Here is a 27254-nt window from a genome sequence, read left to right as displayed (position 1 = left end):
CCTGGCCCGTCGGGACCCGTCGGGACCCAGCGGTACCCAGCGGTTCGGGTATCCATCCTCTAATGTGGACGCGCCGACAGGCAGCTATGTTGATATTACTTAGAATTCCTCATGGGGGCGACAGAAACTATGCACCATAGCTTTAAGTAAAAGTTGCAATACCTCAATATGAAAAATACTCAATTACACGTCAAAATCTAAGTAAGTAAACTATGTGTTTGTATAACTGCAGTAAATATAGTGTGCAAACCTGCTGTCTGATTCAGAGGTGCAAAGTGGATTGAGATGCTGGTCCCATGAGTTTTTCCCCCAATGTAAGATGGAATTTGAAGCTTTACTTCACAATAAACTCGGTATCATTCAACACGGACAATAATCTTCTGTCTTGACTGAATTTCATGCTCTAACGGCTGGGCTTTTTAACACTGTCTGCGCAAAAGTTAAACTAGAGTTTTACCTCTGGAACTGCTCTGCCTTCTCCTGTCATGGTATAATACTGTAGTATTCAAAATGTGAGTAAATCCCTGTTGACTGTGTCAGAATGTCCTCCACTGGGTCTGGAGTCACTGAAGGTAAAAGACAACCAGCTGAGAGCGTCATCCTATAAGCGTAGAGGCCTGGGCCCTCACCGCGGCCGACTCAACATCCAGGTAACCACACAGACTAACAGCAAACCAACAACTTTATCTATTACATGCTATCTACAGAGCAACAATATCACTGTGTGTGTGTGTGTGTGTGTGTGTGTGTTGCAGTCTGGAGTAGAGGACGGTGATATCTACGATGGAGGCTGGTGTGCTCAGTACAGAGACGAGAAGCAGTGGCTGGAGGTCGATGCTCTGCGACCGACTCGCTTCACCGGTGTCATCCTGCAGGGTCGCAGCTCCATCTGGAGGTCAGTACAGAAGGTTAAAGTTCATACAGGGTCACAGTGAACACTGGGAAACGTAGTTGTGCTGAGATGTTCACTTTTGGAGCACTTCTTCACTGTTATATCCCTCTCAAAAGTCTTTCGACACTTGCTAAAATGAACAGCTTCCCAATACTATTCATCTGGCCTTTAAATTAAAGCTAATAGTCAGCACTGCACTTTTCCTGCACTGTATATTTTGGTATAGGCCTATCTTAAGACACATAAATACCAGGCTTCCCTCTATCATCCTTATTTTTCTTTCCCTGAACCGCAGGTAATGTTTCTGATTAATCCTGTAAATTTGAAAAATAGATAAATGCACGATGTGATGCTTGTTTTCTCTAATGGTGCATGGGGGGTCTTATCTTGCAAGGTTACTCTGTGTATTACACGTGAACTGATATGTAGGCCTGCTAACAAGACGTGTCTTGTTCACCCACAGTTGGAACGTGGTGCATACCTACAAGGTGCAGTTCAGTAACGACTCGCTGGTCTGGAAGCCGTGCATGAACGGGACCGAAGAGGCTGTGAGTGAACATATTGCTCTTTTACAACATTCAAACTCAACTCCTATCTCCTTTGTACATTTCCCCTGCCTTCTGCTTTCAAGGCATTATTGTTGTAAGGATGGTTACAGCTTGTGTGTGTGAATTACACTGGTATGACTTTCCCTTTCTCATTTTATTAGGCCATGCAACATGAAGCATTTACAGCTAAAATCCAGAAAAGCACATGAATAGCACCATGACGTTCCCCTTTCTGCCACTGAGTAACACGAAGAATCAGTTCATACATAGGCCTACAAATATGGTGAATTTAACAATTAGAGAGGATGGTGCAGTACGCCTATTCACTTAAGGTAGGCTATGTTTTAACCTTTGGAAACAGGCTATATTTTTTAAGTTTCCTACTCATTTGCTTGTAATTTTTCATTTTTCATTTGGAATGTAGCAGGACTGGTTGATTTTAAAGAAAAAAACAGGTCCAGGAAATAACATAGGCCTAACTAAAAAATAGATAAGCATGTATTTTTAAACAGCATTTAATAGCTTCCATGATGTATGAACAGCAGACTTCTTGAAAAATGTCATACTTTTAAAGTGATATCCACTTTGTAGCCAGGTAAATTATATGTTGGCTAGTATCCTAGCTTTGGCAATAAAAGCAGTGAATGAATATGTGAATCAATATGTTTGCACATTGCTTCGTCAGTTTTATGATGATGCTATTTGGTTAGATTGGGGCCCAAAAAAGAATTGTTTAGGTTTAAAAAAAATTATTATGGTTTGGTGTTGGTTGGGGGGCCTTCGTCGTCATGGTTACAATAATAAAGTGGTTAAGTTACTGTTATGGAACGGTCATTTAAAACTAAACAAAAACAACAATGACTATCGGGTTGAAAGGAGACACGAACAGCAGTCTGCTGTGATTAATTTCAATATTTAGTCAGTATCCAGCACGAGCACCTTCCTCGCGGACACCGTGCCTGGACAGTTGAAGACATAATGGAGGGCTCCGGAGAAACGGAGACTAGTGTGAGTCGAGGCGCGGGCCCTGACTCGCCGAGACCCCGGAATGAGGACCGGGCCGCGGCGTTGCGATTCGTGGCAGAGAGTGTGCTGAGCGAGAGGAAGGAGGAGGAGGAGGAGGAAAAGGATATCTGCTTCAACATCCTCTCCTCCTTTATCAACAGCCTGGACGACCGACAGTGGGAGACCATACGGGACAGGATGAGAGAACCAGTAAGTTAACTGCTAGCTAGCTACCTGTAACCTGCCATAGACATAGCTAGCTACAGTCAGTATAAATCTATGGCTACCTGCTAGCTAACTTAACGGTACTTTACCTCTGCTCAAAACACACCTGTTATCTCGTAGTGCTTTCTTTGACAGAAAGTCTGGTTCCTGCTGAATAAATCTTTACTCATACTAAAGTAGGCATAGTTGTTAGCTTTAGTTGCATTTGGTTATTGTTTAACAGAAAATAATTCAAACCAAAATGTCCCTTTTTCTTTGAATACATTCGGCAGCATAGGGTGCAACAGTCTAAAATTAAGTGATTAAACAGAATAAGAGCTGAATATGTGCTGGAAAAAAACGGAATCAGTTTGAATTTGTTTTTGAAAAAAAACAAACTTACATGAACTCCAGCTGACATATATCTCTGAATTTAAGGGCATTATTTTGCCTTTTTAATTTGCAATATTAGGCAACTGGTTTCTAATATAACCAGTTAATTTTAACCATGATAAATCATAAGGCATATGATAAAACCTTTAGGGTTTCACTTTGTTTTCAGTTGTTTAGAATTAGAACACAGAAGCAGCCATTAAATGTCTCCATTAGCCTACAGGCGGTATTAAACTGTGTGTTTTCCTTCCAGCTGACACAGGTTCACCTGGCCCAGGTGTCTACGAGGATCATTGGGGTGGTGTCCGAGCTGGTGTCCCAGGTGCTGGTCCCGGCCCTGACGGTCCATCTGCAGACCCAAGATCCCTCGGAGGCTTCACCCAGTAAATCTTGCAAAGAGGAGGAGACTCAGTGCAAAGACAGAAGGTAGAATATCCACCTCTCATCCCTGAATAGGCGTCTAAATGATCCTACAGTGTGTATATTAATACGTGACAACAGCAGGAGCAGCTGTTTTAGTTAACCCGTAGAGTCTTCTTTTGCTGATGAAAAGAGAGTAGTGCTAAAATAACGTGTCGATTAATTGATGAGAATGATTAGTTGTTCATTCATTTGGGTAAAAAAAACAGTTGTTTGTAACAGAAAATTAGCTAATTTATTTCTGTTTTACATTATTTAAGATTAATTTTGTACATTTCAAGTGTGATTCAACTAATCAATTACTGTTTCTTTCTTTCTTTGGGTAGCTCTGCCTCCCAAATGTCAGCCGGTAGCATGCTGGGAGAAGTGGCGCAGCAGGTGGACCAGGGCCAGGAACAGGCAGCAGAAGCCAGGTCTGCCTCAAAGAAGTCTGTGAGATTTGTAGACGGGGCCCTCTGTGAATTAGGGTCATGGCAAGACATTGAAAGTTTTTTGGATCCGGCAACAGGGGAGGTGATGTCAGCCATCGTTCAAAGCTTGGACACCTGTCCAGAGCTGACAGAAGGCCCTGTTAGCAGACTCCTAAAAAACATCGCCATGCAAATTCAATTGTTAAAACGGACCAGGGAAGAGACAGAAAAACGATCTTTGAAAGAGTTGGATTTGGACTTGTGCTGCTGCAGCTGGTGGTGGTACCTCCATGAGAAACTTCAGTGCTGCACCAGCAAAGTAAAAGAAGCCTTTAAAAAAAGCCCAAAGGATAAAAGACCCCAGGAGGCAAGTTCTGAAGTCGGAGACGGAGACAGGTCGCCTCTTCAGGACAAGGCAACAACTTATCCGATGACTGTGTCCCCTGAGGAGGTTGTCAAAGAACTTTCATGCAGTAGGTTTCGAGATACGTGCCTGCATATACTGAAGGGATTCCTCATGAGGTCACTGCTCATGTTTTCCCCGTATTGTTTCAAGGGAAGGGCCATCACGCATGAACCCAACGTGGACTCTGTGGCCTCAGATATGTTGGACACTGTCTTAAACAGTGTCAAACAATTGTCGGAGCCACAGCCAAGGAAATGGACCTACCCATGGCAATGGTCCGAAAACACCAGCGTGTCTGAGAAACGTTTTGTCTCCACAGCCGTGGCGCTTAAAACCAGTTTGCAGGAGACGATGCGGAAGTTTTATAAGTCCTACAAAGAGGCTTCAGACAAACTGAGGGAGGACGAAAAGGAAGAGACAAGGAGGGTGTTGTCTGATCTTCTTTCCAACACAAGGGATGACAAAGCTGAGGACACCCAGGAGGGAAGTAGTATTCAGAGCTTCCACAGCACAGCGACTGGTTTATCGGAGTCTGTGGTCAACAGCATGGCCGGCGTGGTGAAGTCTTTCCTGGATGAAACGGAGCAGTCGTTGAAACAAGACGACAGCAGCGCCCTGGGTGACGACGCAGCACTGACCGGGCTGGAAAAGCTGATCAGCCAGGACAAGCTGTTCACCTTCTCCAAGATGCTGGCAGACAAGCTCGCTAGCATGTTTGACGAACAGGCACAGAGGGCTCCTAGGTCGCTGGCTCCCGGCAGAAAGGCGTGGTCCGATTCAGAACTCAGCCAGCCGACAAGATGGTCTGTCGGTGTCATCACGCCCACTGAGCAGGTGTACGTCTTCGTTGAGGAAGCCATAAAGCGCCTGATGACATCGCTCATCTTCCCTCCGGCATCCTGGGGAATGGGTAGAATGATCAAGGTCCAAAGCGGCTCTTCAGCCGACCCTGACTGGGAAGAGTCGTCGAAGAAGTACGAGGCCTCCATACAAGCCTACTGTATGCTGATCGCCCAGCAGGTGATACAGATCCTCGGCAGCGCGCATGCTTCCTCCAAGCTCCAGCAGGCAGTCGTTGAGCCAAAGAAAAAGAAGAACATCATCCATTTCATCCAGGAACTTAAAAACAAGATCACGAGGAATTGTAGGACTCAGACCAAAGAGGAGGTCTAAGACGTCCAGCTGGCTACAGAGGACAGACAAGTCATTTTAACATTTACTGCATTACTAAAGACTACACCCTGAAACCCTACCTGTCCCCACAACCTCCTACCCAACGCATTCCACCCTTCCTCAGCTGCCTACATGTTAAAATGACTTGCTGGCCCTAAGAATTCTAGGAAATGGCACCTTTACTTTTCCATATTAAATAAAGAAATGATTTAAATTTCATCAGCATTTGACATTTTTTCGTAGCATTTTATACACTAAAAGATGGAAAATGGAAAAAAGAGATAAATTGATAATAAAAAAAAGGTAGTTTCAGTAGCATTTGTTGGTATGTGTAACACAATCTCTGTCAGATAAAGAACTGTTAACTGTAACTTTTGCAGCTCTCTCTAAAAAACTCCCAAGGATGTAAATGGCTGCTTATAAACTCATCAACCTACACTCGTCTATTTTTCCACTGAACAAGTATTTCATTGCCTAGTTCTGTCTTAAAACATTACAAGTATGTACTCACCTTCTTTACAAATTGAACTCTCTATTTTGTCTAAATTACTTTGTAAAAGTAAAAGATATTTTGTAGGAAACTGGAAGCATTGCTAAGTTGGCAATACTTTCATGTATAAATTCATAAATCATATTCTGTCAGGTTCAGGGGAATGTCCTGCTGCTCTTCATACAGCATGTTTTAATGGCTTTTGGTACATTTCTTTGACATTTTTTATTGTAAAATGGTTACATTTGAGCACTTCCTGCACTACATTTTTAAGAAAACGCTTCATGTTGACACTCCTGCACACACTTGATCTTGAATGTCAGTTTGTGGAAGAAAATAAGAAAAGGGAAAGTCATTACAGTTTAATTTATCCACAAGATGTTCCCACCATTCCAACAAAAGCCTGTAAAGGAAAATTTGGTCACTAGTGTTTATTGAAGGACATGAAAAATGTTGGGTACATACAAAATTCAGTTATTTCTTCTTTTTACAGCATGCAAACAATCTAACAGTGGAAAAAAAGTCTGAAGTTACTAATTTTTGTTAGGAAGGAATAATACTACTAATGCATTGTGTTGTTTTGTTAGCTTCTTAACCCTCGTGTTGTCTTCACCGTCGTCCATGAACTCGTCATTCTGGGTCAAAATTGAAAAATGCGGGGTTTTTTTTACTTTTTTAGACTTTTTTTTATGCTTTTTTATGCTTTTGGCTACGTTTTTGTCCCTATTTTCAATGCTTTTTTTGTGATTCATGGTAAATAAACCTAATAAAATTACATTATACCTAATTTTTTAGTTTGAAAAAATACAATAGTTAAGATCAGAGGATGTTGAGTGAATCACAGACTGGTTTATGTCAAAGTTTGGTCAGGATGTTGTTTTGAAACCATTTACATTTTTTTTTTCAAATGCCATGAAATTAAATAAAACAACCAAAATTCAATGGAAGAAATCATTAATCTTACCTGCAAAGAACATGGATGTATGGGTTCCATACAACGTACATGCATGCATCCATGTTATTTTGGGGCAATTTGGTTGTTAAGAAACCCATATTTCTGATATAAAAAAACTTTGAAAGCGGGTCAAATGTGACCCGAGGACAACACAAGGGATAACCTCAGTCACAGGGCTTTGTGATTGGGTTAGATTTATGAAACTCCTCTGCCCTTTGGTTATTCAGGTTGGCAAAACTGGTTTGGAAACTTTGCAGCTGTGGTTAGGTTTGCTTATTTGAGTGGGCTCTAAGTTATGTGTGCCAAAGCCACAGCTGACCATGAAGTGTCAATCATGCAAAGATTTTTTTTTCCATGGGGCATCAGACTGGTTCAAATGTTCTCAAAAGACAAATGACTATAAAAAAAGACATATCTAAGTCAGTTTATGTCTTCTTGTATTTTATTGAGCATAACAGAAGTGTTCACATGAGAGGACAAAACAGTAAATCTCAAGAAGATAAATGTCAAAGCAAAAGAGAGTAAGGCAAGGCAAGGCAGCTTTATTTGTACAGCACATTTCAGCAACAGGGCAATTCAAAGTTCTTTACATAAAACATTAAAGAGCAGATCAAAACGATTAAAAGATCAAAAACATAAAATACGAGAATAAAATTAACAGTGCAGTAGAAGAAATTAACAATTATTTAAAGAAAGGCACCATGAAAAGGTAAGGTCTTCAGCCTTGATCTGAAAGAACTGAGAGTTGCGGTGGACCTGCAGTTTTTCTGGGAGCTTTTTCCAGATATGTCGAGCATAAAAACTGAACGCTGCTTCCCCCTGTTTAGTTCTGACTCTGGGGACAGCAAGTAGACCTGTCCCAGAAGACCTGAGAGGTCTGGGTGGTTCATTGTGTAGGCCTAGTAGCAGATCAGAAATGTATTTTGGCCATAAACCGTTTATCCATCCATCCATCCATCTTCGTCCGCTTATCCGGTGTCGGGTCGCGGGGGGAGCAGCTCCAGCAGGGGACCCCAAACTTCCCTTTCCCGAGCAACATTAACCAGCTCCGACTGGGGGATCCCGAGGCGTTCCCAGGCCAGGTTGGAGATATAATCCCTCCACCTAGTCCTGGGTCTTCCCCGAGGCCTCCTCCCAGCTGGACGTGCCTGGAACACCTCCCTAGGGAGGCGCCCAGGGGGCATCCTTACCAGATGCCCGAACCACCTCAACTGGCTCCTTTCGACGCAATGGAGCAGCGGCTCTACTCCGAGCTCCTCACGGATGACTGAGCTTCTCACCCTATCTCTAAGGGAGACGCCAGCCACCCTCCTGAGGAAACCCATTTCAGCCGCTTGTACCCTGGATCTCGTTCTTTCGGTCATGACCCAGCCTTCATGACCATAGGTGAGGGTAGGAACGAAAACTGACCGGTAGATCGAGAGCTTTGCCTTCTGGCTAAGCTCTCTTTTGGATTGAATGCAATACCGCACCCGCTGCGCCGATTCTCCGACCAATCTCCCGCTCCATTGTCCCCTCACTCGCGAACAAAACCCCAAGGTACTTGAACTCCTTCACTTGGGGTAAGGACTCATTCCCTACCTGGAGAAGGCATTCCATCGGTTTCCTGCTGAGAACCATGGCCTCAGATTTAGAGGTGCTGATCCTCATCCCAACCGCTTCACACTCGGTTGCGAACCGATCCAGTGAGTGCTGAAGGTCGCAGGCCGATGATGCCATCAGGACCACATCATCTGCAAAGAGCAGCGATGAGATCCCCAGCCCACCAAACTGCAACCCCTCCCCACCCCGACTACGCCTCGATATCCTGTCCATAAATATTACAAACAGGATTGGTGACAAAGCGCAGCCCTGGCGGAGGCCAACCCTCACCTGAAACGAGTCCGACTTACTACCGAGGACCCGGACACAGCTCTCACTTTGGTCATACAGAGATTGGATGGCCCTGAGTAGAGACCCCTCACCCCATACTCCCGCAGCACCTCCCACAGTATCTCCCGGGGACCCGGTCATACGCCTTCTCCAAATCCACAAAACACATGTAGACCCGGTTGGGCATACTCCCAGGCTCCCTCCAGGATCCTTGCGAGTGAAGAGCTGGTCCGTTGTTCCACGACCAGGACGGAATCCGCATTGTTCCTCCTCAACCCAAGGTTCGACTATCGGCCGAACCCTCCTTTCCAGCACCTTGGAGTAGACTTTACCAGGGAGGCTGAGAAGTGTGATACCCCTATAATTGGCACACACCCTCTGGTCCCCCTTTTTAAAAGGGGAACCACCACCCCAGTCTGCCACTCCTTTGGCACCGTCCCCAGACTTCCACGCAATGTTGAAGAGGCGTGTCAACCAGGACAGCCCCTCCACACCCAGAGCCTTGAGCATTTCTGCACGGATCTCATCAATCCCCGGGGCTTTGCCACCGTGTAGTTGTTTGACTACATCAGTGACTTCCGCCTGGGAAATCGACGACAATCCCCATTATCCTCCAGCTCTGCCTCTAACATAGAGGGCGTATTAGTCGGATTTAGGAGTTCCTCAAAGTGCTCCTTCCACCGCCCTATTACCTCCTCAGTTGAGGTCAACAGTGTCCCATCCTTACTGTACACAGCTTGGATGGTTCCCCGCCCCCTCCTGAGGTGGCGAACAGTTTTCCAGAAGCACTTTGGTGCCGACCGAAAGTCCTTCTCCATGTCTTCTCCAAACTTCTCCCACACCCGCTGCTTTGCCTCTTTCACGGCAGAGGCTGCAGCCCTTCGGGCCCTTCGGGTACCCTGCAACTGCCTCCGAGTCCTCCGGGATAACATATCCCGGAAAGACTCCTTCTTCAGTCGGACGGCTTCCCTGACCACCGGTGTCCACCACGGTGTTCGTGGGTTACCGCCCCTTGAGGCACCTAAGACCCTAAGACCACAGCTCCTCGCCGCAGCTTCAGCAATGGAAACTTTGAACATTGTCCACTCGGGTTCAATGCCCCCAGCCTCCACAGGGATGCACGAAAAGCTCCGCCCGAGGTGTGAGTTGAAAGTCTGTTGGACAGGGGCCTCCTCCAGACGTTCCCAATTTACCCGCACTACACGTTTGGGCTTACCAGGTCTGTCCAGAGTCTTCCCCACCCCTGACCCAACTCACCACCAGATGGTGATCGGTTGACAGCTCTGCCCCTCTCTTCACCCGAGTGTCCAAAACATACGGCCTCAGATCAGATGAAACGATTATGAAATCGATCATTGACCTTGACCTAGGGTGCTCTGGTACCAGGTACACTTATGAGCATCCCTATGTTCGAACATGGTGTTCAAGTAGACAATCCATGACTAGCACAGAAGTCCAACAACAAACAACCACTCTGGTTTAGATCAGGGAGGCCGTTCCTCCCAATCACGCCTCTCAGGTGTCTCCATCATTGCCCACGTGTGCGTTGAAGTCCCCCAGCAGAACAATGGAGTCCCCCCACTGGAGCCCCATGCAGGACTCCAGTCAAGGTCTCCAAGAAGGCCGAATACTCCGAACTCCTGTTTGGTGCATATGCACAAACAACAGTCAGAGTTTTCCCCCCACAACCCGCAGGCGTGTGGAGGCAACCCTCTCGTCCACGGGGTAAACTCCAACACAGCGGCGCTCAGCCGGGGCTTGTGAGTATCCCCACACCCGCCCGGCGCCTCACACCCTGGGCAACTCCGGAGAAGAAAAGAGTCCAACCCCTATCCAGGAGTACGGTTCCAGAACCAAGACTGTGCGTAGAGGTAAGCCCCACCAGATCTAACCGGTAGCGCTCCACCTCCCGCACCAGTTCCGGCTCCTTCCCCCACAGAGAGGTGACGTTCCACGTCCCCAGAGCCAGCGTCTGCCGCCCGGGTCTGGTCCGTCGAGGCCCCTGACCTTCACTGCCACCCATGTGGCATCGCACCCGACCCCAACGGTTCCTCCCACAGGTGGTGGGTCCATGGGCTGGAGAGATGGGAGCCACGTAGCTTGTTCGGGCTGTGCCCGGCCGGGCTCCGTGGCAAACCCGGCCACCAGGCGCTCGCTGACGAGCCCGCCGTCTGGGCCTGGCTCCAGACGGGGGCCCCGGGCTTCCTCCGGGCAGGGTCACTCCATCTCTGCCTAGCTTTTTCATAAACCATTTAGTGATTTATAAAGTTGCAAAAGTATTTTGAAATCAACTCTTTGAGGCACAGAGAGCCAGTGTAAAGACTTCAGTACTGGAGTGATGTGATCCACTTCCTTGGTCTTAGTGAGGACTTGAGCAGCAGCGTTCTGAATCAGCTGCAGCTGTCTGATTTTTTTAGGGAGACATGTAAGGACACCTAAAAAAAGGTGAGTAGAAGGTGATGGCATGGCCAAATAGAACTAAAAATCATGACAGCTAAACGTGTCGTTTCATGGGCCTTGTTCCGTATTTCAATCAGGAGAGATTTGGTTGCAGATATGCAAAGATTTATTGTACGAATGCATGATATGACATATCACAGTCTTTGGAGATTAGACTCCATCATTATGAAATTATATATATTTAGGGGGTTAGAAAGCCAGAAGCTGGTCCCCCAATGGAGTCTAGACACTGGTGGTGGTGTGAGGAACCCGAAGACCGAACCAAGGAGCCGATGGTAGTGGCCTGCCGGAGGAGGAACCAGGAGCCGTGCGAGATGAAGACCGGAGGAGCAAGGGGAGGAGGAGGAGGGTTGTGCTCTTAGCCTGAATCACAACTGAGCAGCAGAGAGAGAAGACAGGTTTAAAACAGGGATGTCATGCTGTGATTGGCTCGTGAAATTCAAGGCCGCTTCTGATTGATTAAAATAAAAGTGAACGCCTCTAACAGATTTTCAGTTTTAGAAGAGAGAGAAATGTGAATAAGTTTAGAAGTCTTCCTGCAAAAATGTACGCTGAGCTCCATATGGAGTAGTGTTTTCACGTTTTTTTTTTTTTAATGCAATTTAGGCTGTGGATGGACAGGAGAATGGATGACATCATGAGAAAGGTGCCTGGTTAGATTTTAGTAATGTGATTTCATGGTTTCCGTCTTAAACCACTTCTACCACAAGACTGAAGATTCCTCGTGTTTCACCACGTCACCTTGTGCTGCAGGTATTTGAAGGAAACCAGGACACAGAGACGCCTGTCCTCGCCCTTTTCAACACTTCCACGGTGGCCCGTTACATCCGGATCAACCCACAGACCTGGTACCAGAACGGGACGCTGGGGGACATCTGTCTGAGAGCTGAGATGTTGGGCTGCGCGCTCCCAGGTAGAGGAGGCCAACTGCTAGAATCAATGTTTTTATGTAAACTTTATTTGGTCACTTTAACATACACCTTTCCCATTATCACAGATCCGAATAATATCTACGCGTGGCAGACACAGCCAACAGGGTCTAAAGACAAGCTGGACTTCAGACACCACAACTACAAGGAGATGAGAAAGGTTAGACAATGGTGTTAAAGAAGAAGAGACTCATGACGCAGGCTTGAACCATTTGTACATATAGCTACGAAAAGTAATGCATTGCAATGTGTTTATATTCCGCGTATGCATTGCTGTATGGAGGGAGTAGGGGGGAGGTGGGGCTGGATGGGTTGGTTGTAAATCATTAGGTTTTCTGGGGAAACCAAAAGACCTTGATCCAGAAAATGTATGTTCGTGTCTCTGCAGTCTAACTAATCTTAACTAGTTGTGTTGGTGCCTAAACTTAAAGCTACATTGTGTAAGAATTTCTCCCATCTAGCGGTGAAATTGTATATGACAACCAAATGAATATTACTTTCCAGCCCTTCCCATTCCGAGCGCATTTTAACTCCTACGGTGGCCGAACCCGAAATTAGCTCTTAGTATCTCCGTCGTTTACACGCCGCTATTCTAGCTGTCTGTGTTACAATTGCACGACATGAGTTGTCTGCCAGGTAAATCACGACGTTATGCATAACCATGCTATAGTTAGCCAAGCAACTATAAAACTTTGAAATTACACAAATAGGCTGAATTACCCGTCGAGAAGAAAGCAGGCAACTTCGGTGTCCCTTTTTAAAATCCCTGCTCCTTATGATCTCTTTCCATCTTGGAAAAGCCACTCCAATATTAACTTTGGTCTTGTTGCTTTGCCTGTCGCGTTGTCGTTTTAATTCTCTTTTTAACTTCCTTGGCGAAGTTAAAAAATCCTCCATTTTCAACCGGCTTTCAAATCCACCGGCAGTAGCAAGTAATCTTCTCCCCCTCCCTGGCATTCGTCACGGTGCCACTGAGTGTAAAAGCGCGAATGGCGGAGGTATGTCCCTCTTTGGCTTATGTATTTTAAAGACGGAGGCACAACATGGCGGCCGTCATTTGAGCGACTCGCTCGTATGTATTCTGAATGATTCTGAATGGCAGATTCTACGCTCACGAGAATACTCTGATTAGTTGGGGGACGTAATTACACATGAATGAGCACATATTTGTGAAAGAACAAAGGGGCTTTTGCTAAGAATCAACTCAAAACATTACACAATGTAGGTTTAACTGTTGTCGCAGCATGACGGTCACCTTTTGTCGGCTAAACTTAACTGCAACAGCCGCTTACGGACCAAGGCCTCAAGGCGCTATGTAGCAGGCTCACAGTGACCTTTTCTCGGCTAAATTTATTTTAACTGTTACCGGCTGGCACTTGCCGTTATTTCGTAGGACATCATACAAATTGTTGGAAGTTTCCGTACGATATCCGGACCCATTCATGAGAATGCGTTGCATGATGACAGTGATGTTTTCAATCTGCTCCTGACATTTAACTCAATCCAATTGGACACTTCTTGACAGAAAAGCTTTGCCATCAAGAGATTTTTTTTTTTTTTAATAAAACTCCAGCCTCATGTTGACACACACAGCCTACCAGTTTAGGGGGTTTTGCAGTGAGTCTAGGAAGCTCCCACAGCGTGTGTGGTCTGGTCTCAGTCTGACCATAAAACAAATACTATGGGAGGTTTCACTCCTTCATGGCAGCGTCGTCACTGTGCTGCCACTACCTGCGGTCTGTTTGGAGACACCGAGCTGCATCTGACGGTCAGAAAACAGCCCACGGAAACAAACACAGATCCACATTCAGCATTTCAACACAACTTAGACAGGTCAGGCATAAGTGCATGTCGATTGTAAACGGACAACATGTGCAACTTTGTTGTTGTGTCCCAGTTGATGAAGTCGGTGAACGAGGCGTGTCCTGGCATCACTCGCATCTACAGCATCGGGAAAAGTTACACGGGTCTGAAGCTCTACGTCATGGAGATCTCTGACAACCCTGGGAAACACGAGCTGGGTGAGATACACCGGAGACAGACGTGAAGATGTGGAACTTTCTAAGTCCACCACACCTGTTTAAAAGGAAAAAAACTCATTCTATTGTTCATCATACGATAACTAAAACACAGAAGATCCAGTTGGTGAAGTTTTATCATTATTTCATCATTAACCAAAAGCTGAACATTTTTAAAATAATGTGTGGTCTTTCATAGGATACGATACGATACAACTTTTATAGTCAGCCAGGGCTGAAATTCTTTTTGCATCACTGGGTAGCTAATATAAGAGGACACAGACAGACATACGTAAGATGAATAACACCAAAGGACATACATGAAACATTACCAGAAATAAACAGCCGAGTAAGGAAACAAAGCATACATGTATAACAACAGAAAATGACATGAACATACACACAGACAAGGTCTTGGAGACGTGTAACCCTGAATAAATATTGCACTAGATTTAATGTAGCTGGTTTAACGAGGATAGATTGATGTATGAAAGAGTTAGTTCATGGTCAAAGAATATGAGTTAGAGAACGTAAAAGAAATCCTTCTTTAACTGAAATTGCAGTCTTCTACGTGCTGTAGTGCTCCGATGAGAGGAGCCATTTATTCTAATGAGGGACAGATGCTTCGAGATCACATAGAAGGGGTCAGAAGCGACTTCTGCAATGGCTGCCTCTGTATCCCATCCCTGCAAAACTACACAGCCCATCACTGTGTGAACCATAAACCTATACAGACCAGAGTTCCCCTTCGTTTGCTCTGAAGCGTACAAATGTTTTCTTTGGCCCCCTCAGCTCTGCCCACATGGCAGCAGGGTGGAGAGGTTTCCCACCAAAACACATGGCAGTGAAGGCAGCACAGAGTAGCAGAAGGCGAGTGGAAGATCGTGGCTGTCTGTTCAGTGTTTCAAATTTGTCTTCAGTTATCAAATGTAATCGTCTCACAGGTGCAAAACCTCTGCCAAAGGATTTTTTTCATTGCAGTTAGGACTACCTTTTTTTTTATTAAGTGAAATGCACAATCCTTCAACCTAAGTCAAAACACAGAAATCATCAAAACTGGTGTGGAGGTCCTGTCTTGTCTTTTAATATCAGGACTGCAGATAATTGGTTAACTTTACAGAAGGAAAACATTCGTTTTTCTCACCACTCTTTTCAGTGACCTGTTTTTATTTTTTATCCACCTCAAAGTCTTTTTTTTTTTCCCAGGGATCAGCGTTTTGATTGGGTGCGGTGTTATGTTCCATCTGTTGGAGCGATCTTCTGCGACTGAGTTTTTTCTGTCATCTGCCATCTCTGTGGTTACAGTTGGAACACACAAGCAGGCTTTAAAATAATCAAATACACTCCTCCTGCCCCTTCCCTTTCTTTACGTAACTTTTTTTTTTTTTCCACGTGTTTTGTTCAACTACAACGCTAATGGCTAGGCCACTGATACTTACATGTCATATTAGAGATTATATAAATGCATTTAATCAAACCACAAGAATCCCAAAGATGATTTGCACATGTATCAAAGGGTTAAATCTTGAAGTTAAAGTTTGTTACTTACAGAAAACCGCAGGCACAGTTTGAAAAACACCGCTTTTTTTTTTTAGACTAAAACTTAAACCCTTTTAACCTGCAGAGGCTGTATACGTTGTTCCTCCCAAACTGGCTCTACCAAAACATTGATTCACGATCCTTAGTAGTGTTTCCAGCTCCAGCTATTGAAGCAGAGCCATCTCCATACAGAGTTGTCAAGTCAAAAAAAATGTTTGAGCTGAAAAACTCCTGCTCATAAACAGCGTGAGGAGGAGGTGAGAGATTTCAGAGTTGCCTGTCAATGCATGCAGACCACACAGGAAACAGATCCAGGTCTTCATAAGGGGGATGTGTGAAAGAGGTTGATATGTACAGAAGGTATTTTGAAAGCACAGATCGTTTAGGAGTATTAAAGTGCTCATATAATAGCTTTTTGGCTTTTCCCCTTTCCTTTATTATGTTATATATCTATTTTGTGCATGTTGTATGTGTACAAAGTGAAAAAGCCCAAAGTCCACCCCAAAGGGACTTACCATCTGCAACAGAAAACACTGTCCACAGTCCAGCCTTTACTTCAGAGACAAACGTGGGTCACTTTGGAACACACATTATAATGCTCGCCTAGCTGCTAGCGTGGCACGCCCTCATACTCTGCTTCTGACTGGCTAGTAGTCCTTACCTAGGTACTGTGCATGTGCGACTCCGAACAAAGATGGAACAGAAGTGAGATGCCTCACTCTGTAGCTAAAACAGAGAGCCCAACACACAGGGTGAAAAGAGGAGCTGCAGCAATGTGCAGTACAACAAAAATATGGTGATTTTTGAAAATGAAACCATGTAAACCTATTCTGATATAACCTCTAAATACATGAACCTGAAAATGAGCATAATATGAGCACTTTAATGTTTTTGAGGAGGATGTAGCACACTGCTTCCTCAAAAAGATATTTGATTTGCCTGTTCCCTGGGGTCTTGCTCTGTCTTAGTTTTGATTTTCAGAGACCCTTTCTATCTGTATAAACTCATTTTGATTTTGGAAAAACGTAAAGTCAAAGTGTATAATAAAGTTATTATACATGTCAAATGCCAGTGGTGGAAGAACTATTCAGATCCTTTACTTAATAAAAGTATTAATACCACACTGTAGAAATACTCTGCTACAAGTAAAAGTCCTGCATTGATAATGTTAATGCAGTAAAAGTATGTAAGTATCATCAGGAAAATGTAGTTAAAGTATTAAAAGTAAAAGTACCCAAAAATCCTCACATTTTAGAAACTGGAAACGATCAACACTGTTCTGTCAGTCAACTAACTGTTTAATTGTCTAAACATTTTGGGTCTACTTGTAGGCCTATAATTTTGTTGGGTAGTTTAATTTATAATAAAACATTGTATTTATAACATATACATATAACATATAAACTGTGTTTTTTGTGCACAAATCTTGATTTTGTAAAGTAACTAGTAACTAAAGTTGTCAGATGAATGTAGTGGAGTAAAAAGTACAATATTTCTCTCTGAAATGTAGCGGAGTAGAAGTAGAAAGTAGCATGAAAAGGAATGAGTGAAGTAAAGTACCTCAAATCTTCTTAAATACAGAACTTGAGTAAATGTACTTAGTTACATTCCACCAACTGGTCAAATGGTAAAATATATCAGAACTGGTGCTCTTTACTCCATTCCTGTGTCTGTGTTTTGGCGCCCCCTGCAGGAGAGCCAGAGTTCCGTTACGTTGCAGGGATGCATGGGAACGAAGTGCTGGGCCGAGAGCTTCTGCTCAATCTCATGCAGTACATGTGCCAAGAGTACAAGCGGGGCGACCAGCGCATCGTCCGCCTGGTCACAGAGACTCGCATCCACCTCCTGCCCTCCATGAACCCCGATGGATATGAGATGGCCTTTAAAAAGGTGCCTGGAAATGAGGGCTGCACAATGTATCGTCTTTTTTTTCTTTTTTATCATCATCGCAATATCCGCTGGCGCATTATACACATCGCGAAACTTTGCAACACATCGCGATAGACACTCAGAGATTTTCTGTGTTAGTTGAAAGAAAATATCATTTTTTTTAGTGGTGCCTTTTATGTTCAATCCAATTTGTTCAATAAAAGAAATTTGGAAAAGATTTCCTTTAATTTGTTTGAAATTCAACAAGCAGTTTGTTGTGTTTTGAGCAGAATACTGAAAGCAGCTGAACTGGCAACACTTTAATATCTCAAGTTATATCGTTATCGCCACATTGAACTATCTAAACGCGTATCGCACATTTTCCTCATGTCGTGCAGCCCTACTGGAAGTGCATTTAGTCCAGTTGTTGTTGTGTTGTTATGATGTTTCATCCCACTTTCTCTAATGTGCAGGGCTCAGAACTGGCAGGTTGGGCCTGGGGTCGTTACAGCTATGAAGGTATCGACATGAACCACAATTTTGCTGACCTAAACTCAGGGATGTGGTCCGCCATCGAGCTGGAGACAGACCGGTCCAAACTCATCAACCACTACTTCCCCATCCCTGAACAATACACCTCTGAGGAGGCCTTTGTAAGTTTTATATCTACACACACACACACACACACACCATTCTTCTTGCAGTATTTCTCTAATTCTCAAAATGAGGACTCTTCTCAGTGCAGTGCTTTCAGGTTTGATATTTAGGGTGACAGGAACATTTTGACGGCTTTGGCCCTTTTAACTTTCACTTGTTTCATTACAACTTTATGCAACAGGGTCTGTGAGAAAATCTGTCAACATTTGAGAAACACCAACAATATTAGCACTAATGCTAAGAAAGAAAGAAGACACTCATAGCTGATGGTCTAGTTTGTTTATGGCTTCCCAATTCCATTGAAAAACTACGTTTATTGTTGCTGCGTGTTGCATTAAAGCCACTGTGTGTATTTGAAAGTTATGATGACTGATGGCAGAGTGGTTATGGGAAGTTGTGTTGAGGCTTGCTGTTTATTCCAACCATAAATGCATCACCTATTATAAGAAAAAAAGTCAAATGGTAACGCTGCAAAAGGGAGATGGGAATAATGATAAAATAATAATTAGACATGGAAATATTGTTTCATATTGTTTATAGTTAAGGGAATACCCTCCTTCCAAGGCCCTCACATGTGTTTTCATTGACTCTGGCTGATAGACTTGATTAGACTAGGTTTAATCAGGCAAAGTGAGTGAAATCACCTGTGTGGGTGTACTATGGCTGCCTAGGGCCTTTCAGAGGCAAAGATGATTTAAATATTCAGCAATTCCCCTTCCGTTTGGACCACACATATCCATGAGACTTTGACATCATATGTGTGGCTAACTTGTGGGGTATACTAATTTTGAACACTTAAAAAAACATTATTGTATATTTGTTAAAATGATTAAATGCTCAAATGCAACTCTAAATTACAGCAGTAAATACTCATTTATATCTGAATATGGATGGAATGTAAAACACAGGAATAGCTATGATAAGAAAATACTGGGGGCAGACTCAGGTCTAGGTGGAGAGGTTATATCTCCACCCTGGCCTGGGAACGCTGTCAGAGCTGGTTAAGGTGCCCCAGGAAAGGGAAGCTTTGGGTCCAATGCTGTCTTTTCCTGGTTTAAAAGGCTGCATTACAGTAGAGTGATGTCATTTTCTGAATTTACCAGACTATTCTAGCTGTTCTATTATACGCCTTTACCCACATAGTTATTTTATCAACATTACTGATGATTATTTATCTAAAATATCTTTGTGTGCATATTTAGTGAAAGCACCAATTGTCAACCCTACAATATCGCCACAATATCGACATTGAGGTATTTGGTTACAAATATCGGGATATTAGATTTTCTCTATATCGCCCAGCTCTCATGGATTGTTAGAAAAGTTATGCTTGCTATAATCTTTGCTTCGTTTTAGTGTTAAACTATTTGCATGAAGTCTGTGTGCAACTATTTCTGTTCTCATGAGATAATCATGAGAGCCACTGACCTTGTGAAAAGCACAGAATGCCCCTGAGGGCAGAGCACATGTGGAGGAGATGTGGGGCCTGACCAGAGATAAGAAGACAGTTTTTCTTTTGTAATATTACTCCCTCTTGCTTATAAAAGGCTGCTGCTGAAGACTATCATTAGTCATTTTCTGTACTCATGCTGTAAACTGACTCTACTTACAAGTAATAACGAACTTTTGAGAGAACTCCAGTGATTTTGTCCATTCTTTGATAAATAATTATCCTAACAATGGATGGATGGATGGAGAAAATGCATTGTCTGACTGAAGCTAGTGGTATAACGTCTTCCACTGCTTATTGATCTGTTGTGATGAAAACGTCAGACGCGTGTCTAAAACTGCAAATCTACAAAACCGCAAATGTGCAATATGTGTAGAAACTGTGAGTGGAGTCTATCCTCTGACTGGATCTCCCGCTCCGACATCAGGTGGCGTCAGAGACCCGAGCTGTCATCAACTGGATGCAGAACATCCCATTTGTTCTCAGCGCTAACCTCCATGGCGGGGAGCTGGTGGTCGTCTACCCGTTCGACATGACCCGGGACTGGGCACCTCACGAGCACACGCCCACCGCTGATGAGAGCTTCTTCCGCTGGTTGGCCACAGTGTACGCCAGCACCAATCAGGTCAAACCCCCACTCCTCCTGTCACTTCCTGCTCTCATTCTTAACCCTTGTGTGGTCTTCCTGTCGATCATGCACGCACGCTGTAAAGCTTAAAACATAACTTACCACCCAGTTCTGTATTACACCTTCTAGCCAACTTCATTCCAACTTATTCCCACTAGTTTTACACTTATGTTTGGAATTCATGGTCAACGAACCTCATTTTGGTGAAATTATGCCTCATTTTTGAGTTAAAAAAGCACTAAGTTATCCATTATTTTGACTAATTAAAATCAGAGAAATATTTGTTGATGGATTATCACATACTTCAACAGATTTAGTCAGCATAAACCATTTCATTATTTTTAATGGCCGCAAATAATCACATCTGTGGTCTGGGAAGAAAATGGATTCTATTAAATTAAATAAAACACCCAAAATTCATTTATTTAAGAATGTTGTATGGAACCATCCATGTTATTTTGGGCAATTTGGTTAAAAGAAACCCATATTTATATTTATATATATATATATATATATATATATATATATATATATATATATATATATATATATATATATATATATATGTGTATATATAAGTTTTGAATAATGGTCAAATTTGACCTGAGGACAACATGAGAAATTAAGCATCTCAGAAAACATCACTATAGACTAAACATGTTCCTGTATCATATATATATATATATATATATATATATATATATATATATATATATATATATATCTATCTATCTATCTATCTATCTATCTATCTATCTATCTATCTATCCAGGTGATGTCCAACCCGGACCGGCGGCCCTGCCACAACAAGGACTTCATTAGATACAACAACATCATCAATGGAGCTGCATGGCACAACGTACCAGGAAGTAAGAATGTGTGTTTTTCACAAGTAAACTTATGTGTTAGTTATTATATTTATATGTATGGTAGAGTTTGGTTTGCAGTCCATAATCAGGTGAGATTTGGGTCTGCAGGTGCACTCTAATTTGATCTGCCAAGGTTATTTATTAGTTTTGAGCTTTTGGGAATAATTCACACTCTACGTGTTATCTATGAAGTCATAGTCTCGCTTTGCCGGACCTTCCTCCACAATGCTGCGGAGGAGGGTGTGGCTAGTCCAAACACAGCATAAAAGTAGTTTTAGTTGTGCAACAGAAAACTCCAATTGGACAGATAGTCTAGCTAGCTGTCTGGATTTACCCTGCAGAGATCTGAGGAGCAGTTAACCATAGTCCTCAGAAATCCACCAGGAGTATGAGTATGAATTATATCACAAAGGAAGACCAAGGCAACGGATATCCGGCCTAAATGAGTAAAATCCGTAGGAATTTCCGCAACAGAGTAATCCTGGAAGTGGAACGTCGAGGATATAGACTAGATGAAGTCATAAAAGTTAGCCACAAGGTTTGACTGAAGCAAAAGTTGAGGTTTGTTGTTGCAATTTAATAAAAACAGCTCAACAAAATGGCAGTGGATATTGGTGTGACAGAAAGTAACAGATTAAAGTCTAAAATGAGGTTACTTAGTAAGAAATTGAACACAACTTAACTTAAAGTGTTCATATTATGCTCATTTTCAGCTTTATAATTGTATTTAGAGGTTGTACCAGAATAGGTTTACGTGGTTTAATTTTCAAAAACACCATATTTTTGTTGTACTGCACATTGCTGCAGCTCCTCTTTTCAGCCTGTGTGTTGAGCTCTCTGTTTTAGCTATAGAGTGAGACATCACACTTCTGTTCCATCTTGTTGGGAGTTGCACATGCTCAGTACCTACACTGTAAAAAAAAAAGTTATTTCACTGGAATTCACTGTATAATTTTACAGATTTATTTCCGTTTTTTTCCACATTAAGTGTTAATGCCATAAAAATACAGAAAAATACTTTTATTTTTTAAAAAAAACATTAAATTACGGTTTTAGTCTGTAAATTGATATAATGAGATAATATAGTTGTTTAACAGGATAATTCCATTGCTTTATGGTCTTGAAAGTTAAATTACATTGAATTTTATGTAAAAAGACAAAAAAAAAAACATAATTTTACGGTGTGTAAAATTGAGGCAACTTTCTATTTTTTTACAGTTAAACCTTAAATTTAATGTAAAAAATAGTTAAAAAAACAATCGTTAAAAAACGGTAAAAAGTCTGGCAGCCAAAGTTGCCAAACACTTACCGTGAAATGACAGTAAAAAACCTTATGTTATTCTACAAAGAATTTCTTTTTAAAATACAGATATTTACTGTACATTTTCTGTATTTTCACAGTCCAACTACTGTAGAATTAAAAAGAATTTTAATCAAAAAACATATTTAGAATGTCAAACAAATGTATAAATATGTACAAACACTGAAAAATATAGCAAAATACCTTAAAATTACATAATTTAAATGAAAACTGCTGTTTTCATACGGTTTTCTTTGGTAAATTCACAAGATTATCCAATCCATCCACAATAACTCCCTGTTAAAGTACAGATTTCTGGATGTAAAACACACAAAAATCATGTCAAATTAATGTAAAAGTACCCTATTTGACAGCCCATTAATAGTATCTTAAAAGCTTTAGGCATTTATTTTACATGATTATCCAACCAATTTACAGTAAATTCTTGTTTAATTCTGGTTTTCTACTGTACAAAAAACCATATGTGATAACAACTTAAAGAACCATTATTTTATAGTCATTACTTTATATAAATTATTTATTAGCAATTACAATCAACTCTTCAATATGTCTACAGGCTTTTCCCCGTAAATGTATAAGGGTTTACTTTATAAACAATATTGTATAGTGTTAAAAAGAAACTATCTAATATAGTGTACTTTAATCATTAATATATTAGGTTTACTTTAAACAAACAATACTTTATATATATATATAGTTTGACGTTATATATATATATGTATGTATATATATATATATATATATATATATATATTAGGGCTGTCAATCGATTAAAAAAAATTAACCTAATTAATTGCACAATTTGCTGTAATTAATCGCAATTAATCGCTTTTTAAATTGAGACTGAAGCTTATAATAATGGATATTTAAATGCTAAATCATTTAACTTTGCAAATATGAAGAAAAAAACAAACAAGGAAAGGTTCTGCTAAGTTCAGAATGTTTAATATCTTTCAGAACAACAGCAGCAACAATTTGGCTTATTTAGTCCTGCTGAAGGCTGCTGGAAACGGCTAGAAACTGTCTGACTTGAGAGCAGATTTTTGTCACCGTCCCCGGCTGCTGTCGCCTGCTCTCGTCTACTTTACAGGCGAGGTGCAGTTCATCTCCAACGAGCCAAGAGTTCAGTCGCCGGCAGGGCAGTCGGGACTCACCCGGAAATGGCGAGCGGAGTGAGGTGACTAGAGTCTCTCAAAATCTGACGAAAATCTTCTAAACTGACCTTTGTTGAGCTGAAATGAAGACAGATTCAGCATCTGCACGGCCTATTTCTCACTTAAAATGTTTTCAGAAATATGTTTCAGTGAACTATCTTAGTACAATATGAGATCGTATTCTGAACGGCCGCCATGACAGTCTGGCTCTCAATATCCGGAGAAAATAAACCCATGTGACGCGTTCGTCCAATCAGCTGCCGGTTTTCATTACTTGGGCAACAATACAGAGTAGCGCCGCCTGGTGTTATGGAGACATATTACGTTTCTCAGCCGCCACGTGAAGTAAACAAACACAGCTCGTTAATTTCGTTACTTTTTTTTAACGAGTTAAATATAAAAAAATTAACGCAAAAATTAACGTGTTAATTTTGACAGCCCTAATATATATATTTACAATTAACTATCCAATATATGCATCAGAGACTCGTAAATATTGGTATAATGTAGGGTCCATTTTAGCTTATGCAATGTGGTCTCATACATACTGTGTGTTAGTGTTTTAATCGCTGTCAAACATCATCATGTCCAGTATCTCTTAATGCAAGTCTACTAAATTCTAGCCATAGAGTAGGACTTGTATTTAGCTTTGCAGTTATTTGAAGAAGGGTTAACAGAGGTACTGAAAAAGGTAGGACCAGCCATACCTGTTTAATGCATTGAATGAGGCTGACATGAACCCTCACTGCATGGCCTCAACAACTCCACAGCAAAACCCTACAAGCAATTGTTCTCAATTATAGTTGGACCAATGTAATTATATAAGAAACTACATTACTGTAATATTTTGCAAGCATATTTATGGTAATACAAACACTAAAACAACTTGGCAGCACACAAGCTTTAAAAACTGTACTGTACCAAATCACCACTGGGGCCAATGCGGACAAAGATGCTGTATTTAGATCTGTCTTTGTAAAAAATAAACATTCTTTCACTTAAATATTTGTGGAAACCAAGCCATAGCTTCAGTTATGGGAATGCATAAGAGACAAGAGTCAACCTAAACTACAAGCCTTGGATGTACATGATGTCTATTTTAGTCCAAGTCGGTGATATGCTCATCACTATATAATCATGTTTTGGTCTGGCGAATTAGTTGACAAAAGAATCATGCAGCCCCAGTTCACATCACATAGGCCCACAACCCTATAGGCCTACAGGATGACAGTACAATACACAGAGAGCCAGGCAGCCTTCAGCCTGGGTAAGCCTACATCTTCACCATCCTAATATTTTAGGGGGCATCTGATGTTCTTGCCTCATTTCACTTCCGTGGAGGCCATGGGCCTATTTCAGATTCATGGCCCAACATCTTTTTCCATTGACTGCTTACTGATGTCTGTGGTGATGTCTTATACTGTGTCCACTCTGGCTTTTGATGTTTGTTCCTGTCTATGTCATACAAACAGCTCAGAGCATGAGCTTCCCTCTTATGTCAGGTATAATGTACGGTATCTTAAATGCCTCACCAAGACCTTGGTGATCTGACCACCCCTGCCTCTGAAATTACACTACAATTTCCATTGAATTGCAATGGTTACACAGGCATTGATGCACATATTGGGTAATGTGTGTTTAATTTGTAACAAATGGATTGCCTGTGCCACAGCTATGCTACACTTTTATAAGGGGTGATAAATCAATATTAATGCACACCAATACCTCAAATATGTACCTGCTTGCCTAACTTGCACACCACCTAACCTAACTTGTTCCGCTAGTTCCAACCCTCATACAGTTTAATTCAACCCTGCGTTTATACGCCACAACAGACACAACAGAGCCATTCGTGTAATGTCAGATGTTGCTTGATATGGTTCTATACCTGTAATTTAATTTAACAATAAAGGAATCTTGAATTGTGTGCGGCTACCCATTTAAAGTGTGTCCCCTCTTATGAAAGCCATGCCTACCGACAAACCGTATGGACATCTGCAACATTATGCTTATTTGAGAAATGATCTGTGATTTAATTTCAAAACTGAAGGAGTAGGCTTTTCATAAAAGGCTGTTATGAATGTCATGAAAATAAGCAATTCAGAAATTTTGGGAAGTTTTTACGGTTTTTCCCAATTCCCCACTCAGAAACTAATATGCAGACCTCTTTTTTATGTATTTGGTGTACTTCAAATAGAATATGTAGCTAAGTTAAAATTGTTGTTAAAACAATTTTCTCTTAATATTAAGACCCAAAGTGAGTCACAGTGTTCAACAAAATGCAAGGTCATTGTGTAGTCTACTGCTCCCTCAAATCATTTTGCCTCTCCCCACTTTCTACAGGTCAAAGGGAACAAAGAGTTTTTCATGGGCTGAGGTAATATACGGTGAATAAAGACAGAGAGGACACAGTATGAATAAAGCTTTACATTGGTGTGGTATATATATATATATATATATATATATATATTTTTTTTTTTTTTTTTTGTATTTAGCAATACATGCAATGTGTGAATGACTGGGAAGGGATGCTAGGGCTCAACAGTTTAACCAAGGCTTCTAGAATCAACGTGAACATTGATAATCTGGACGTGAAGCGATGACCTTAAAATGGTTGATTAAAAGGAAATGTAAACAGAAATTGTCTATTTAGTCTATGTGCTTCAGATATCAAGAAAGTGCGCGCAGATTCAAATAATTGAATGTTGCACAATCATTGGATGAATCATACCGGGCAGAGACGACCTTGACCAATAATATTGTTTGACTTCATGTGGGGGCTGTGCTAACGTCAAAGTCGTCTCGATGCAGAGACAGTGTGGATAATAACGTATTGCAGGAGTTAGGACTTTTCCACGGTGATTCACATTCAGCTTTCACTTAAGGTAAAGTAATACTTTTCTTTTTATTTACATGCAGTTTCCTCACGAGATATCAACTGGACACGAGTTAAGATAACACTTGCATACGTTTCACAATTTTAAAATATCAGCAGGGATAACGTTAGCATTTGCCGTTTATGTGCCTACATAAGACTCTCCTTATGTAATTTTAGCCTTGAATGGGAACCATGCATCAATCATAATGTTAGCTAGCTAGCTAAATATAAAACAGTTAACTAGCTAGCTACATTATATTTGTCAGTTGACTAACACTAACGTTAATTTAGTAACGTCAACATTCCATGTTTAACTTAAGTTCCTATTTCCTCGTGCAAACACGGACCTTAGACAGGTGGCAGTTAATTTAGTAGCTAACGTTAACTTGCTAAGTACGTAAGGTTAGTAGTAGACCGTTTTGCAGGTCAGCTTGATTAGTGGGAACTAACTAGTAATTGAGGAAACGTTATAACGCTCCGTTGCTCCTAACGCTAGGTAGTTAACATCACTGTTTATAACCGGAAAACCGCCGTTTAACGTTACCAGGTTATGCCTCAATTTTCAATATGCTATCTATCTTAGCTGACTAACTTCACGTTGGTTCTACTTTTATGAACAGTGAACCACACATTGTAATTAACAATTTACCCCTGCTTCATTTAAAATTTACAAGTGTAACAAGTTACAACATGACATTAAACGGAGACTCTGCT

General features: G+C 41.7%; 2 protein-coding genes and 1 long non-coding RNA gene across 3 annotated transcripts in view; 2 read left to right on the top strand and 1 right to left on the bottom strand.

Moving 5' to 3' along the window:
- The window catches only part of cpxm1b (carboxypeptidase X (M14 family), member 1b), a 41162-nt gene that overhangs the window by 6196 nt on the left and 7712 nt on the right, over positions 1 to 27254 (top strand). The window contains exons 2-11 of the mRNA XM_028590294.1: positions 541 to 650; positions 756 to 895; positions 1356 to 1440; positions 11982 to 12141; positions 12226 to 12317; positions 14055 to 14178; positions 17408 to 17604; positions 18057 to 18236; positions 20118 to 20315; positions 21091 to 21187. Of these exons, the coding sequence (XP_028446095.1) occupies positions 541 to 650; positions 756 to 895; positions 1356 to 1440; positions 11982 to 12141; positions 12226 to 12317; positions 14055 to 14178; positions 17408 to 17604; positions 18057 to 18236; positions 20118 to 20315; positions 21091 to 21187 (1383 nt within the window). The remainder of the gene's footprint in view (positions 1 to 540; positions 651 to 755; positions 896 to 1355; positions 1441 to 11981; positions 12142 to 12225; positions 12318 to 14054; positions 14179 to 17407; positions 17605 to 18056; positions 18237 to 20117; positions 20316 to 21090; positions 21188 to 27254) is intronic.
- Positions 2231 to 5659, top strand: LOC114563428 (uncharacterized). The gene is made up of 3 exons (XM_028590295.1): positions 2231 to 2655; positions 3296 to 3468; positions 3789 to 5659. Exons 1-3 carry the CDS (start codon positions 2419 to 2421, stop codon positions 5449 to 5451), a joined length of 2073 nt encoding a protein of 690 aa, XP_028446096.1. The 5' UTR covers positions 2231 to 2418; the 3' UTR covers positions 5452 to 5659.
- LOC114563429 (uncharacterized) lies at positions 11181 to 12915 on the bottom strand. Its single transcript, XR_003693615.1, has 3 exons — positions 12878 to 12915; positions 11970 to 12158; positions 11181 to 11602 (listed from the first exon to the last, which is right to left on the bottom strand). It is a non-coding gene; the product is annotated as an uncharacterized LOC114563429 (long non-coding RNA).

The sequence above is a fragment of the Perca flavescens genome, chromosome 10 (assembly GCF_004354835.1).
Source record: "Perca flavescens isolate YP-PL-M2 chromosome 10, PFLA_1.0, whole genome shotgun sequence".
Lineage (NCBI taxonomy): Eukaryota > Metazoa > Chordata > Actinopteri > Perciformes > Percidae > Perca > Perca flavescens.
Note: the sequence above shows the minus strand (reverse complement) of the source record. Positions and strands in the feature narration are given on the sequence as shown.

Coding starts and splice junctions, on each gene's coding strand:
- LOC114563428 (XM_028590295.1), top strand. CDS start 2,419: ATGGAGGGCTCCGGAGAAACGGAGACTAGTGTGAGTCGAGGCGCGGGC. Junction 2,656..3,295: donor GGGACAGGATGAGAGAACCA/GTAAGTTAACTG, acceptor TTTTCCTTCCAG/CTGACACAGGTTCACCTGGC. Junction 3,469..3,788: donor ACTCAGTGCAAAGACAGAAG/GTAGAATATCCA, acceptor TTCTTTGGGTAG/CTCTGCCTCCCAAATGTCAG.